Source organism: Serinus canaria, chromosome 4 (genome assembly GCF_022539315.1).
Source record: "Serinus canaria isolate serCan28SL12 chromosome 4, serCan2020, whole genome shotgun sequence".
In the NCBI taxonomy this organism is placed as follows: domain Eukaryota; kingdom Metazoa; phylum Chordata; class Aves; order Passeriformes; family Fringillidae; genus Serinus; species Serinus canaria.
This window is the reverse complement of record NC_066317.1, coordinates 1,994,411-2,010,262: the sequence shown is the minus strand read 5'-3', so window position 1 is coordinate 2,010,262 and position 15,852 is coordinate 1,994,411. Positions and strand designations below refer to the sequence as shown.

Below are 15,852 nucleotides of genomic sequence, written 5' to 3'. Positions count from 1 at the left end.
AACAAGCAAGAATCATCATTTTGCTCTGAATGGTGACATAAAATCCCTTCTTTATTTATCAATTTCACAGTAATTACAAAATGAGAAGACTCCCAGAATATAAAACAACTAAACACACAATCTTTTTCTCCTAAGATATCTAAATATATCCATAAACTCACCAGGAACAATCCCTTTCACAGTAATTAAGGCTTCTCCCGTACTTGGATGAAAAAAAGAAGTCTTACCAGTGAGAACTTCGAATTTCCAGTTGTTTTTGATCTGTATTTCTTTGTGTGATTTCATGACAGTCTGTGCGTCCTCAGGAGTCTTGAATCGGACGTGACATTCCGTGTCCCCCTCCAGCATGTCAACATAAGCCACCTCAGCCAGCACTGCCAGAGCGTCCTGCCAGAGCATGAGACAACACACACCATAAATCAGCCTTCAAAAAGAGAACTTAAAAAGAGGGACTTTTGACCATTCCATTTGGAGGTCGTTAACATTTCCAAAAGGGTCATGAAGTAGGAGGCAGTAACCGAAGTTTGTCATTTAATCGATCAACCCCTTGTCAAAGAGTTTTGAATTAACAGTTTTTCCTAAGAAGGTTATAACTAAATTCTGATTTATGAGCCTGCAACATCTTCCTATCTATCTCTCATCCTGCCCTCCCATTAACAATTTAAAGCAGTAATTCCTGGAAATGTTATGGTATCATTTTACTAATGGAGCATCGCTCATCTATTTCAATTCTGTATTGGATTTTTTTCAAAAGTAAAAACTGAGCACTATAACGCTGATAGATCTCAGCCTAACAGAAAAATATCAAACTTGATTCTACACAATAAATGCATAAAAGCAAGCCCATGCATGGCAGATGATTTGAGAAAGGAGCAGTAGTAAAACAACTCTATCTTTATGAAGTGACCTCTGCCTGAAATTTTTCACTGACAGCTGAAGGGAGAGGAGTCACAAATGCTCTTGCAGATGAAGTACTCCACTTGTAATTCCTGCTGTTAGGGAAATTAAGTAGGACCACACATTCCTAGTCAATTTTGTTCACAGCAGGCAGCTCATGTAAGATGCTTCTATTCAGGAATCACACACTGCTTTTAACTCTCCACTAGCAAGGGCAGCCTTAAAACAAAACAAAAATAAGTGACAACACTGTTAAGATCATTTGAGAGGCAACCAAAGCTACTTTCCAGCTTTATTCTGTCATCCCAAAGTAATCATTTCATGGAAAACTAAAACAAACCAAAGAGTTCGTTGGAGCTGGCAAAAGTTAGTAGCTCTGAGGAACACCTTGAGGGCAAACTAGGGAAGCAGAGAAGTGTAAAATTAAAACATCAAAATAATATTTGAACTACACTGCAAAGACCTTCCTAAGTTGTGTGGCATGCATTATTGCTTCCATGCAAGGAGAAATGCAGCTCAGTTCTGGAAGTCTGAGGGGAAAAAAGGCCTGAAGCACTGCGTAGGGGCAGCTTGCTGCAGCTGACAGCCCAGAAACATGGCAAAGCCAGGGCTCGGTGCACTTCTGCCTTCCACAAAGTTATGCAACTACTGTGGCCAAGAAAAATTTAAAAAAAAGGAAAGAAGTATTAAAACAATTTAAGTTTTCTGCTTTTTAAACACAGAGCTTTCCTACTGCCCACAGCCTATCAGGGTGTGACACCAACTTAACCCAGTGAGGTGTATCCTGCAGTCCAAGAGCCCCCCCAGGTTACAGGAACAACTTGTGCCACATTCTCTCTGTGTCTCCAGCACTCAGACAGCTGCCTTCAGACACAGGGAGGAAGATCAGGCTGCTGAAGCTGAAAGCTCACCACCAGTGAGATGAGGGGTTTCAGTGAGTGTCTCTCATGTTGCTTAGGTTCATGCACACACCAAGCCTCACGCGCTTGCAAGCAGCTGGTGACTCGAAATGGCCTCCCTGGGTTACAGATGTTCCATAAACAGCATCAGAAACCAAATTTTAAACCATTCCCTCACTGTCCTGAGCGGGCTGGATATCTGTGTGCACCAACTTGAGTTGAAGCTGCTCAAATTCTTTGCAGCTGTAACTCATCCTAAAGTGCAATTTGGGAAAGAAAATGTCCTGCTAACATTAATGGAAAATTCAGGATCTGGAAAAAACCTGTTATTTCTTTTGGAAAACTCTTAATATTTCCATTTCAAAAGGCTGAAGGTGAAAACTGGTATTTTCCTTAAAAGGAATTGATGTAACTTTTGGTTTGTGTCATCACAAAAAACTCAAGGTAACAAACCACTTTTTAAATGAGAAAAACGAGCACTGGCACTAGGAAAAAAGAGACTGAATCAACAAGTTCCACTGCTGTCACTCTCCCTGAAATGGACTCTTTGTCGCTGTAAACTTCTTTCTGAAATAAAGAAAATTGGTTGCTCATGCAGAGAGCATTTTCCTGCCCCCAAATTCCCGTTAATGATAAAAACACCATAAACTTTTCAAAGCCCCCACAGGTATACTTTTATAGCTCTCCTGTCAGGGTGACTGGCACAGTGACAAACACAGAACACTGAAGAAGTCTCCAGCTCCTTTTTTTTTAAACTGGAAAGCACCAGAGCATTGCTTACTCTCTACAATATTTTCATGATAAACTTGACATTGCTGCAAGCACCCTAAAGGCTTGGTTTTACTTTGAAACATCCTCCTCAACCCTATTTTGCCACAGAAAAATCTTCCATTTACAGACACTAAAGAATTTTTACTCAGCTACTGGCCAAATAGATGAAAACAATAAAAAAAAAATCAGTGAGTCTGGGTGAAATGGTATTCCATATTCAAAGATTTGGGGGGCAGGGTAGGAGGAAAGGCTAACAGCTACCCTGAGGTTACAAAGGCATTACCTTGATCTGCTTCCTGCCCGGCAGGGGCTCGGTGCTAATGATCTTCACAATTACTCCGCTGACAAACTGAGGCCCCATTGTGTTGGCCTTGGCGGGAGGGGCACAATCTTCACTGGCGGCTGGTCAAGTTAAAAACAGGGGGGGGGAAACAGAAAAAAGTTTTTACATTTATTAGGTTGAAAAAATTATGACATTGTAAAAGCACAGCAGTAACAATGTAAACAAACATCAAATAAAAAGATCCAGACTCTCTACAGGGTCATGACAATTTTACTTAAAAAAAAAAAAAAACGGCTTCAAGAAAAAGTATTAGAGAAATTTTTCGAGTGAATAGGGTCCTTCCTATAGAGACTTTTTACACTGTACCAAGAGTAACCCTGCAGTTATAGAGTGATTAAAAACATGCAGAGGGCCATTGGAACATCAGTGTTGAGGTTAGTGAAGAGAAGCACAAAGTATTCAGAGAAAATAAAATAAAGAAGAATTCTAAACCAGAAAATAATAAAAAAAAATTAACTCCAAAGATATAATTTCAAAGCTCCTCTTATCCATAGAGCTGATAAAGTCCAATTTCAAGGTGGTTTTTTTAAATACCTCTAGTACAGATAAACCCAAGCAGGTCTGGCCCAAACTGCAGCACCAAGACAGCAGATTGTTCATTTACCTCTCTGAGGCCTTACAAGGACAATGACATAAATATATCTGCAAGCCTGGGAAGTGCTATATGCTAAATTCACTTTAGTATTTACTTAGTACCAAATCCACCAAAACACAGTGAGGGGGTAACTTTTACCATCTGACATTTTGAGAAAACAGCAGTATTTTACAAAACAAAACCTTGTGGCAGTGTTTCTGCAAGACCAGGGACTTGCACCACTTCTGTTTGCATACAAGAAACACTAAGGAAACAAGACAAAACCCAGGATTACTTTTGTCATTTTCAGATTTCTGCACACCAGACTCCGTCTCCATTTCTGCCACAGGCTCAGGTTTGATTTGAGACATCGTTTTCTTTAAGGAGGCCATACTGGCTTTCTGCAGAGCCAAATATTCCTGCTTCAAACCCATCCATTCGGTCCTAAAAGCAGCAACACAGGCACAGGATGTCAGTTGTAAACAGAAACTGATGTTTAGAAACTTACAGGTAATCGAACAGGTTACAAACAGCTTTAGGTGAACTCGGTGAACAGTGCAGACCATTCTGACACCAGAGATGTCCCTGAACTTTGGTCAAATTCAATTTTGTCCTTAACTCAATCTCCCATGACTTGCCTTCAGAGAGTTCCAACTACATCAACCTATCACTCCAACAGAGTGGCTTTCAAATTTGCTTTAAATATTCAGACAGCATAGAGAAGAGTTTGGTGAACTGTGTTTCCCCCTGGAACTACACAGAGCACAGGCACCAAATTCAGAGTTAATTCAGAGACAGTGAACTCTCCATTCGATGAATTAGTTCAGTGAACCCGCTCCTGTGACACTACATTAAGATACAGTCGTTCATTTTCTAGAAAAAAAAAAAAATCATTGCTGGAAAATCAACAACTGGTTAAACTGACCAAAAACCAACCGAGATAAGGACATTCCTCCCTATTCAAATGCATTTTGGTTAAAAAATCCCCCCCCCATGGAAGCAATTTATATATTTACATACACTTAACATGGAGATGTTTCTGCAAACAGCCAGAGCTTTGCTCCACAGCAACACAATGCCCGCAGTGCCACTGTGAGAACAACTCATTGTTACCCTAATCTGTGCTATCAAACAAGCTGATAGAGGATTTTTAAAGAGGAGGATATCTTGTGGTAATGGTTTTAGCTGTTAACAGTGACAACTGTATACTTCAAAAAAGCATCCAGACTCGCCCAGGATCATACATTCTCAACGGAGCAAAGGCATTAAAATAACAAAAGAGCCACGTAATGATTCTTGGAGATAAAAAGGCAACACCATCCCATAGCAAGGTTTGGTATAAATACCAGCTCAAGGAGGAACTTTGAGACTTGCCCAGCCAAGGAAGAGGAGATCATGGAGCCTGAGTCAGGCAAGTATTTGCAATTCTTCTACTCTTTAAACATTACACATTTTACCTTTTAGCTACGATTAAATAACTTGTAACCAAAACTTTTGTGTTTGTTGCAGATTGCTCAGAGGACATGCTGCGCTGACAACCTCAATTTTTTTTTTTTTTTTTTTTTTTTTGCGGACCCCTTTTACTTTAACATGGAGGTGCTTTCTGTGACATTGAAAAAGTAAGTGCTTCCATGTTTTAGTAGAGGTGAATCCTGATCGCAATCCTGAAACTTCATCCGGGAAATTATTTTTTTATGGCCTGCATTTCACTTCAGTTGAGGATTTTTAAATCATGAAGATTTTTTTGATCCGGGAAAAAGAAGTTAACCTCTGAGCAGATCTTTTTCAAGGGCTAAAATGAAAGTGGCTAAAGTTCATTTCAAGCAATTTTTAATTTTGAAGGTCTCCCTTTGCTTTAACATGGAGGTACCTGCTGCCTAAAAAAGTAAGTGCTTCCATGTTTCAGTGGCGGTGGATCCTAATGCTCAAAGGCTACTAACAGGAAACATGCATAGATGCTTTTTATTACTGCGGTTTTGTTTTAATTAAATGTAGCTTTTCCCCTGAAGGACCCCCACAACTTAAATGTGGATGTGCTTGCTTTGGTTCTCAACAGTAAGTGCTTCCATGTTTTAGTGGTGGTGAATCCTTTCAACCTCGACACCTTCCTCTGGAAATGTATCAAATAACACAGACGTGTCACTACATAAAGCACAATTTTGCAGCACAAGGCGGCGAGGACCCCCTCTACTTTAACATGGAGGTACTTGCTGGATGCCTAAAAAGTAAGTGCTTCCATGTTTTAGTTGTGGTGACTCCTAAAAGCCCAACACTTGGAGTATAAAGTTTGCAGAGCTCTACACATCAAGCTAAGAAAACTTTGGTATTTCAACCTGCTTGCTACAGGCTAATACTGTTGCTAATATGCAACTCTGTTGTATAAAAATTGGAATTGCACTTTAGCAATGGTGATGGACTGTCAGACATAGCAAGACTTAAAAAGGATAAGTATTTTCAAAGGTGTGCAATATGGTCAGTTAAAAATTTTAAACAATAAAAATTCAATAAACTATATTAAACGTGTGTCTCAAATTTCCTACAAGTGACTAAACACTTCATACTACAGAAAACATAACCATTTTACAAACATAAAAATGTGGTATCACAACACAAAACCACCTAAATATCCCTGAGATACATATACTTAAACACTAGTAAACTGTAAAAAAACCCAAATAGGTCCAACATGGAATGAGATTCAAACCTGTGGGTATATTTCTTTTTCACATTTACGTCCCTTTACAAAGCCAGCCAACCATTTTCCTAATACTTGCATTAAAAAAAAAATCAAAAATTGAATCAGTGCTAACACAGAATATTTATGCCACCTACTTGGAGAGTACCCTGAGGGGAATGACTTCTTCCTCCATTTTGTGTCTCTCTTTGTGTTTTTTCTTGTGTTTCCTTTTAGATTTGGCTAGGGAGGTGTCTTTTTTGTCTTTGTCTTCTTCTGCAGAAACTTCTATATTAAAACGGGTGAAATTTAAAACAACTATTCAAACACGTTATTACAATAAAATTACATTCTATAACTACCGGTCCTTTGCTTTAACTGCTCCTTGTCTATTTGACTACCCAAGTTTACTCTGCTTCCCACACTAAATCCCATTTCACTGCAGCTCTTCTTATCTCATCCAACAAATGGATTATTACCTTTATCTAGATTCCCGTGCTGTCTCCATTTGGCCAGGCTGTCTGTTTAACCCATACTTTACTTACACAAGTTCTATTGATAGGAACTTCTTTGAACCGTTTGACTTCTGATTAGATTCCCCTACCATGCAAGTCCTTCCTCATTCCCCGTGCTGCTCCTCTCCTTGGAGTGAGGCCTAACAAGGTTTAATTTTAACTGCTGGGAACACTGATATGCCCAAGCTGATCTCATGTTTTCCCTCTATCCATCCCATCACTCCTCATCCATAAGCTATATCTATCATTCCATTTCATTCATGCACAGAAATAAACTTATTAAAAGAGGCACAAATTCTTACCATTGGAATCCTTAGGAGCTTCTGTTGTTTCTTCTTTTACTGTTTCAACTTCATCTTTTTCAGCAGTTTTCTTTACTTTTGGAGCTGATGTCTCACCATCTCCTGAGGTGGTTCTTTTTCTCTTTCCTGGCCTGCTTTCCCAAGTTACCTCTGAGCTCTCTGTTCTGTCCCATTTCCTCTTCTCCCTTTTGGAGGGCTGCTTGGGAGGCTCAGCTCCCTCCATCTCAGAGCACTCTGATGGAGTCCTGTGTCTCTTAGACTTGGGTGCTGCCTCTGTTGTGTTGTTAGTGTTTGATTCCTTTGGCTCTGCAGCTGCCTGTGCATTGCTCTCTTTTTTGATTTTGGATTTCTTCTTTTTCTTCTTTTTCTTCTCTTCTGGATTAAAACCACAACATTTAAAACTGCCCATGATTACACACTAGATTAGAATATTTACTTTAACTACATAATCAAAGCAGCAAGACATAGACAAAAAGTTTCTCCGGGTGTTTTAAGAAGAGAAAAAAACTGGGTCTAAAGCAGGGTTTGAAAATTATCAGTTTGATTTCATTTTTTGTTTTCATTTAACAGTTGCTGGTGTAAGAAAGAACTGGTGATAATTGTGAGGAATATTAATGTGATTTATTATTAGTCTTACAAAAGAGAGGGAGGGTGTCTGAGGTCTGGGAAATTGTATTATACCACCAGAAATGAGGGAAAATGTTTTAGTGATGAAGTTGCAACATAAATATGGGCTACTGGTTTGTAAATTACAGCAGAGTTTTCATACTTCAGCCCATGCTGACCAAAAGCTGCAAGGTGAATTGTTTTTATGAAAAGCTTTTAAGACATGTGAAATTAAACTGCAGTAACACAGCAGGTGAGAATTGTCTCTTCAGAAGCTGAGGCACAAAACAGACCCAAGGAACTTGGTAACACTTCCTTGTTCCCAATAACTTAGCACCACTTACCTACTACAGTGTTGTCACTTGAATTCAGGGTAGGAACTGGTTTATTCTTTACTGTTTTGGGGAAAATCCCAGGTTTCCGTGGTGCTTCTTCTGGTGGATTATTCAAAAACTAAACCAAGGAAATTGAGAACCATATAACACCACGCAAAACATACTTTCTTTAGAGTTTGCATTCAAGTTAAAACCAGGAATCCTCAAGACATTTCAATATATAAATACTTTCAAATCACATTTCAATACAGAAAATTAGGTGTGAATATGCTTGCATGATAAAATTTAAACATAATTTTTTTTGTTCACAGAGATCTTTTTAATGAAAAGATGCCAAGAGTGGCCAACCAATAAATTACAGAAAAAAAATTTCTTATTATATTTCTGAGTCTTCATGTTATCAATAGGATTAAATCTGTGAAGAATTGTGGCAGTAATTGTAGGTCTGGGAGCAGGAGAGAGGAGCTAAGGCCTGTTATGTGAAGCTTTGAAATGGTGATATTTTGGGACTTTCTCTAAGATTCAGTGGGTGACCTAGTAAAGAGCACAGCATTCATACCACAATGTGTCACCAGGAACAATGTCAGCAGCAGAGGCAGCAGCACTCACCTCAATGGCTTTCTCTGCTTGTTCTTTAGTTTCAAATTCAACAAAAGCAAAGCCCTTTGGATCCCCAGTGCTCCTGTACCGGGGGATACTGACATAAACGACATTGCCACACTTCCCAAACACCCGCTCAATCCAACTGTGATTGACGTTTTTGGGAAGCAGCTCCTAAAGGAGAAAAAAAAATAAATTGCATTTTGATATCAGAACATTGAGAGGCAAAGCATCCAGGTAGCAAAAAGTGACCTGAGAACACAACTCTAATTATTCATATACCTATAACAAATACATTATATACTTAATTTAGATGTTTATCTTCTTCACATGACAGATACCAAGAGCTCACCCGCAGCTGGATTTTTGCAACACAAAATCTCTTGGTAAATTTCAAACCTTGGAGCAAATACCAGACTGGCTTCTCCCAAACTACTCCCTGCAAAGCACAAGCTATTTTTTCAATTGCTGGTAATGCAGGAAGGTATCACAGAAAGAATTCCTGCAGGCCAGTAAAGAGCCACTACTGACAAATTTTTTACCAGTAGCCAATATTTTCAAGTTTAGCAGTTACAGCTTAATCCATCAGATGAGCAGAACCTTTTTCAGCAGCTTACTGGATGACAAAACTGTCTGATTTTTACTTGTATAAAGTTCTTAATTTAGTAACACGTTTTAGCAGCTTGCAGACACTGTGTCTGAGTTCAGCATTCCCCCTCCCCAATCACACAGAAATCGTGTCACACCAATTTCTCACTAGACCCAACGGAACACTTTAAATTCCCACTCTCAAATTCAGGCCTAAACTACAACAGAGTCGGCACTATTTCATTCTTTTTTCACAAGTTACTGCACTAAAAGTTTCTCCTTGTAGGGAAACACTTATAACATTCAGATTTTCTTTTCTCATAAACTTTGCCATCCTCAGAAAAACATTTTGTTATAGTTTGGCTTTAAGTTGAAAGGCCAGTTACTCCAAGTTTTTTTCAAGTTTTAACAGAATAATAGTGAAGTCTATGGTAAAGCACATAAAAATGTCAGATAATTCCAGAGAAATTTAACTCACCAATACCTGGACTACTTCTACTCTTCCCATTGCCACATACCAGCTATGTACAAAACATTTAGCCACGCAGTTCAGCTCTGTATGGACAATGTCACTCAAAACTTAAAATATCTCATCCAAAAATGATATAGACAAAGTATTTCAGAGTACTAAGCTGTCCCTGTAATCATGTCAGGAAAATATTATGTCTGGCACATTGTATTTAAAAAAAACAAAAGCCAACCACCTTTTCCAGGCTTTTGTTAAGGAAGGAATCATCAGAGCAGATCAGTTCCTCCTTATCTGGATGGGCTGGCATTCTGGCCATGATTATGGTGTATCTTTATCACAGAAAACTAGGGCTGGAAAATACTAACTCAGCTGCTACCAGCTACAGGTACACAGCAAAAATTGTACCTGTCATAAAAAGCAAATAGAGACAAAGCAAATTCCACAATGGTTTCAAATCTGGTAAATAAAATTGCCCAGGGTCTAAATAAGAAAAAGCTCAACCACCAGATTTCTTTCCAATCTACCCCTTAGTTGGCTCCACAATGTAACAGCTTTTTCACTGGACAGGGCTGAGGTATAGTCTGCCTTGAAAAGAATGGTGTTTATGTGTACAAAAGCAGAGGCACCTACAGTAACAGATCTTATGACCAGATAATGCTGTTTTAAAGTACCCTGATCAACTTGAGAACACACCTAGATCCTGTTTGATGAAGCCAATTTAGTTATTATTAGAAAGTTTCAACTACATTAATGTAATTAGCAAATATTTCTTAATACCTCTGGTGCTCCTCTAATGGCATTAAAAAACCCAGTGAACACAGCAATAGCTCAGTGCAATGAAATTGCACTTTTGCAGCCTGAGAAGCAGCACTTGGCTTGGCATTTAAAATGATTTAAGCTGGCTCAAGAAATCCCTGCACCAAACAAAGCCCTTCCTTGCCACAGCCACTCTCAGCTCTTGCTCACCTGCCTGTGCTTAATTAATTTCTTTTACCTGTGCTGCATAACCAGCAGCAGCCAAGGAAAATCCCGATGCACAAATGGAGTTTCCCCAGTTAGGGACACACACACAGCTCCAGCCTTACCACATAGACAGTCCGACTGTCCACGTCCGTCGGGCACTCGCCCAGGGGCTGCCGTCTCCTGATCCTGGTTCCTTCCAAGTCCAGCTGAAAGCAGGGAGAAAGAAGCATTTTCCATGAGATATTTGCTGACTTCAGTGCCCCAGCAGAACTTTTCCAGCACCAGCAAATAGAGAAGGGTGAGATGTTCTATACCTCTACAACAGATGAACTTTTAACTGCCCGAGCGATCAGCTTCCCGTCAGTAGTCAATTTTTTCATCTTGTTGAAAGAAACAAGAAGTGATATGTCAACATCTAGGGGGAAAAAAAAGTGTGATTATGAAATCAGGTGATGTGTTGGACTCCACTTGTTTTTTTGTGAAACAACCTGCAAGTTCTAAGTGCAGTATTTAATGAAGGATTCAGAGAAAATTTTTACCGTCAAAATTTTAAGTTCACTTATATTTATAATTTTCTTCTGTGCTAACCACTATCAAAGGAATTTTTTTCTTTTACCTCCCCACTGATAACTGCTGTCTTTGAAAAGAAAGGAAGAAAGACCCCTTTTCTGATGTAGCTTTAAGCACAAAAACCAATTTGCATTGAAAATATGCCTCTCCTTCAAGTACTCATCGAGTATTTAAGCCGGTGCTGCCCACACAGAGCCCCTGCTTGCACCTCAGTTTCAACCAGACACACTGCTAAAACCTGGACAGAAAATTATGTAGCACTAGTCCTCATAAAAATTTAGACATGTCCAGTATCTCTAGAAAGTTAATTCTTACTTCCTTATTACTTCAGTAATTATTTAAGGGGGGCCCTTAGAAAAGTTCAAACCATCACATGAAAAATTGTGTGAAGAGACTCACAGTAACCCTAGTAGCAAATACACAAATTCTTATCAAACTTGTAGAGAGAAAATTAACCAAAAACCTATGCTTAACAACATATTCGAGTGACATTTTAATTTCTGCATCTATCTACCCTGCAAAACAAGTTCAGTACCTCTGAGGGCAAAATGACTCTTGTTTCATGGCTTGTTCTTCAAATTACATAAAAATGGACAATGAAAATCAGGTCTCCCAAACAGTCATTTCTACCCTGGCAGATGTCTTTATCCTAGGGCTGACAGGACAGGAGAGCAAGAGCTGAGAGCAAATCAAATTTTTAAGATCTAGTACTGGTTCTACCTCCTGAGCTGCTGATGCTGATTTCCAGGATGGAACTCCTGCCTTTCCCAGGAGAGGACATGCACCTCAAAATAACGTGTCATAGGTGCCAGCAATACAGGGAAGGACAAAGTCAAACTCAAGTGTTTGGCTGAAATAAACTGAAAATAAACTTACACCCATCTCTGGACTTCTCTATTTGTTCTCGAAGAAATCTGTCTTTGTGGAGATTAACATCACCAAACCAGAAATCCACTTGCTTGGCTATATCTGCCAGCACCTGTTTAACTCTTGACCTCTTCTTCTTCTCTCTTTCCTTTTTCTGCTCGGTACTTTCTTCTTCCATGGCTTTGTCTCTCCCTGTTTCAGTCTCCATTCCTGTCATTCTGTCAAATGAGACGTCAACATAATTTTAAAAACACAAAAGGACTCACTTCAAGGAGTAAATGTTCTTGTTTAATCTTCTGCCCTGTTCCCAGAAAAGCAAGTTACTTGCTGGAAAGAGTCTACAACAACTAAAGCTGAAAAGCAGGTAATTTCCCTTCTCATAAACACATTTTTCTAAGAATTGAAAAAAGATACATGACTTTCTCCCCACTCCCCCCAGCTCACAATACAAACCACTAGAAAGATCACACACAAAACCCAGGAGCACTACACGCTTCAGAATCTGACCCTGTACTAGCCTTGACCATGGCAGATCTGGTAGCAGTAAGGTTGGTTTTTTAAAGTTTGTCTTTATTATGTCAAAACTGCAAACCACTCACTGCAGCAGCTGCCCAGGCCCTGCCCAAGAGCAGTAAGTCAATAAAGTGTCTCTAATGGCAAACCCAGGTGGGTTTGCCATTAGAGACACCTGCAGAATAAACCCTCACTAGAACCAAGTGACTTGATACACAGATTCATCTGGAAAAATATAAAACCATTTTAATGCACCAATTCATCTCTTCTGTTGACCTTTCAGTTTGCTCTAGCTGAGACCTGCCAGTCACCACTTCAGTACCTCATTTCACTTGAGCAAAACAATGCAACGCTGCCAGAAGCAGACAGCTTTTGGAAAATTTAATTACCACAAAAATTAAAGCCATTAATGTCACAATCACCATATGAAAGACTTCTCAGCTCTCTGCCGAGGCAGCAGAGAGGGAAACGAGAGCACAGCCATCAGAGAGGAAGCCCACCTCGACAACAGGATGGTGAAATGGAAATGGCTCCCGAATTCTTGTGCAAATCAGGCTTCCTCAGCCGGAGGTCGGCTTCTCCCCCGCTGGGAGCTGCCGACTCCAGATAGTGAAAGGTCAGCAGTCACCTTGGAAAGATAAGCCAAGTAAAACTGCTCAGCAAGTTCAAGCTTCACTCAAGGCCTTCAGCAAGGTTTTCATATTAATAACCAGCAGGCACGCCCTGCTCAGCCGAGGGCTGCACTGAGGTGCTTCACAAATGCAAAATGTCATTATGGGCTATCTGTCCCGCCTGAACAGCATGAAGGGACCACACCAAGACCTTAGTGTGGCCCAGGACAGCACAGCTTTGGTTAAGAGGCACTTGAAGTCACTCAGCTCGGGGACTTCCTTCCCAGAAGAGGAGTTCTCCCTCGAGCCAGAAGAAAAGCAGCTGCAAGCTGCACTCCAGGCTCTCCTCTCACTTTGTGCTTTAGAAACGAAGCTTTGAGGAAATTGCTTTGTTCTTCAAGCTCTTCCCGAGTCAGAGCAAATATCAACGACTAATAGGTACAGAAACACCCCAGTAATTAATTCAGCAGTCTTCACGTCCCCGGGTGTAAGGCAGTCTGCATTTCTCACAGGCCAACTCTCACACTACCAGCACTACTCTGATAAACAAATTAAAATCACAGCAAAGCAAAAGCAGGGTCAAACCCTCACCCTGATAACACAAAGGTCTCCTCAAAAGAAATAAAATCGCAGTGCCTCTGTGTGGCAGAGTGAAACCAGAAAAGGAGGGACAATTAAACAGGGGGAAGGAACTTCAGGAAAGCAAAGATAATGTATAATAAAAAAAAATAATAACACAGCTTCACACTCATCTATAGACTCGATAAAAATTAAAGATTTCAGTGCTAACCCATACACAACCCCAGTTTCTATTATTATCAACACCCGGAAAACATAATAAAATTCAAGGCCGGTAATACAAGGCCTGGAGGAAAGAGGGTGCAGATATAAAATATACTTTATTCTTTTAAGCCTGGATGCAAATGTTTGTTTGCTTGGGGTATTTTTAAAATTAAAATGGGGCAATAGGGGATGAGGGAGAAAAAAGAAGAATTCAAAATACTTTGTGTACTATGAGAAGGTTTCTGTAGAGTCAGGGGCAACCCTAGGTATGTACTGCAGAACAAATCAAAGTATTCAGCAAACCTGAAACTACTTAAGAAGACACATCCTGAAAGAGTTTTACACCAATACAGACACAGGCAGAGCTGCAGGCAGAAGTTCCTGGCCTGCCCTGAAACATCTCTCTCTATGCAAAGTGAGGTAACAAAGGACAGGAGTTAAAACATAGTTAAAACATGGAGGCCAACACAACTCTCTTACCCTAAAACCAGAAAAACTTCTGCTTTTCTCCTGGCATTTTAGAGAATGAAACCAATGCACTAATTTAATCTGCAGTTTTAAGGCATTCGATGGATTTCAGGAAACTGGTGTGCCCACAGGCAGAAAAGGCTTTGCTTCCACTTGACAGTGATGAGTGTTAAAGCTGTTGCCTCACATAGAGATCCGCACGTGTTAGTTGTGCCCCTCCCTCTGGCACCCCAGGAGGCACAAAGTGGATTTATTTGTGTTCAAGACTGGACGTGGGACTGACTGCCATGGTCTGGGTGACAAGGAGGGGATTAGTCAAAGGTTGCACTCAATCTCAGAGGTCGTTTCGGTGGTTATAATTAAAATGTATGCCAGCACCAGACTCTGATTGGGCAGATTCACCTGTAGGGCACCAAAAGAACAGCCCAACTCCTTCACCTCACAATATCTCACCCTCAAGAAACACAGCTGAATTTTAAGGCCTGAGAACTTATTTCTGGTTCTTCCCTGGGGTGACAATCAGGTGATTAGGGAACTGAACAAGCAGCAGAGCTGCTGGAGAGAAACAGAAGGAATAAGTACATGGAAGGAGAGTGGATGTGGTTACAAAAACCAAGCATTCTGCGGTCCTGGTAACTGCTGCATTAGACCAAAACAACTGAAAATCTATGGGAGAACCTCACCTTCTTTACTTTTCAAGTGAGGGGCAGACTACAACGTGAAATAGATTTTTCTAGCCTTGACTTATGCTGAGAAGCCTGAGCACCACACACTTACCACTGCACAGGTACTGACCACTGTAGGTGCAGCTGCTGAAGGGATTTACAGCTTTTACCGACACAACACTTAAAAAAACAAGCACAGACTATCTCTGAGGGTCCCAAAGGCCCCTCAGCACGAGTCCCTCGGCGCCAAGACACGACATCACGCACAAGAGTCACCTGCGCATCACTTGCGGGCAGAGCCGCCTCAGCGCCCCGGGGCAGTGACGAGCGCTCAGGAAGGCGCCGCACGGGTCGGGATCAGCGGGCACCGGGAGAGTAGGATGCCCGGGGGCGGGCACAGTACGGCTCAGGGTTACATTGCGGTGACCTGAGGGAACCGACGCGACCCCCCCGCCCCGGCCCTGAGGGGAGCGCGCGGGGGCGTTGTTAAGGGGGGGGGGGGGGCGTGAGGGGGGGAGTTCAGCGCGCGGGCGGCGGGAAAGGCGCTGAGGGGCCGACAGCGCCCCCTGTCTGCGCCGCCACCGCTGCAACCGACCAACCCACAGCCCCTCCCCGGCCGCTGACCTGCTGCCGCCGCCGCGGCCACACCGATTTGGCTCCGCCCGGCCCGTCCAGCGGCTCCGGCTCTGCCTCCGTCCCCGCCGCTCCCGGCGCGAAGCGCTGCCCGCTCCCCGGCTTTCCAAGAGAAAAAAATAATAATAATAAAAAAGCCCCGCGGCGGCGCCCGCGCGTGCGCGGCGGCGTCGGGGGCGCGCCGAGCTCAGGGCGCACGTGACTTC

At 41.5% G+C, this 15,852-nt stretch overlaps 1 protein-coding gene across 6 annotated transcripts in view; it reads right to left on the bottom strand.

Annotated features, from left to right (window-relative positions):
* The window catches only part of LARP7 (La ribonucleoprotein 7, transcriptional regulator), a 29,103-nt gene that overhangs the window by 6,824 nt on the left and 6,427 nt on the right, over nt 1–15,852 (bottom strand). Inside the window, exons 1-12 of one of the 6 annotated variants that reach the window (XM_050973736.1) lie at nt 15,638–15,824; nt 12,987–13,114; nt 11,983–12,191; nt 10,851–10,951; nt 10,659–10,742; nt 8,526–8,690; nt 7,926–8,034; nt 6,976–7,350; nt 6,317–6,446; nt 3,780–3,928; nt 2,851–2,969; nt 228–387 (exon numbers count right to left, since the gene is read on the bottom strand). In XM_050973736.1, coding sequence (XP_050829693.1) covers nt 228–387; nt 2,851–2,969; nt 3,780–3,928; nt 6,317–6,446; nt 6,976–7,350; nt 7,926–8,034; nt 8,526–8,690; nt 10,659–10,742; nt 10,851–10,951; nt 11,983–12,190 — 1,600 coding nt within the window. In that variant the 5' untranslated portion in view covers nt 12,191; nt 12,987–13,114; nt 15,638–15,824. Of the gene's footprint in view, nt 1–227; nt 388–2,850; nt 2,970–3,779; nt 3,929–6,316; nt 6,447–6,975; nt 7,351–7,925; nt 8,035–8,525; nt 8,691–10,658; nt 10,743–10,850; nt 10,952–11,982; nt 12,192–12,986; nt 13,115–15,125; nt 15,270–15,637; nt 15,825–15,852 lie in introns of those variants that run through there. The other 5 variants (XM_030239502.2, XM_050973739.1, XM_050973740.1 and 2 more) reach the window with 5 other exon arrangements.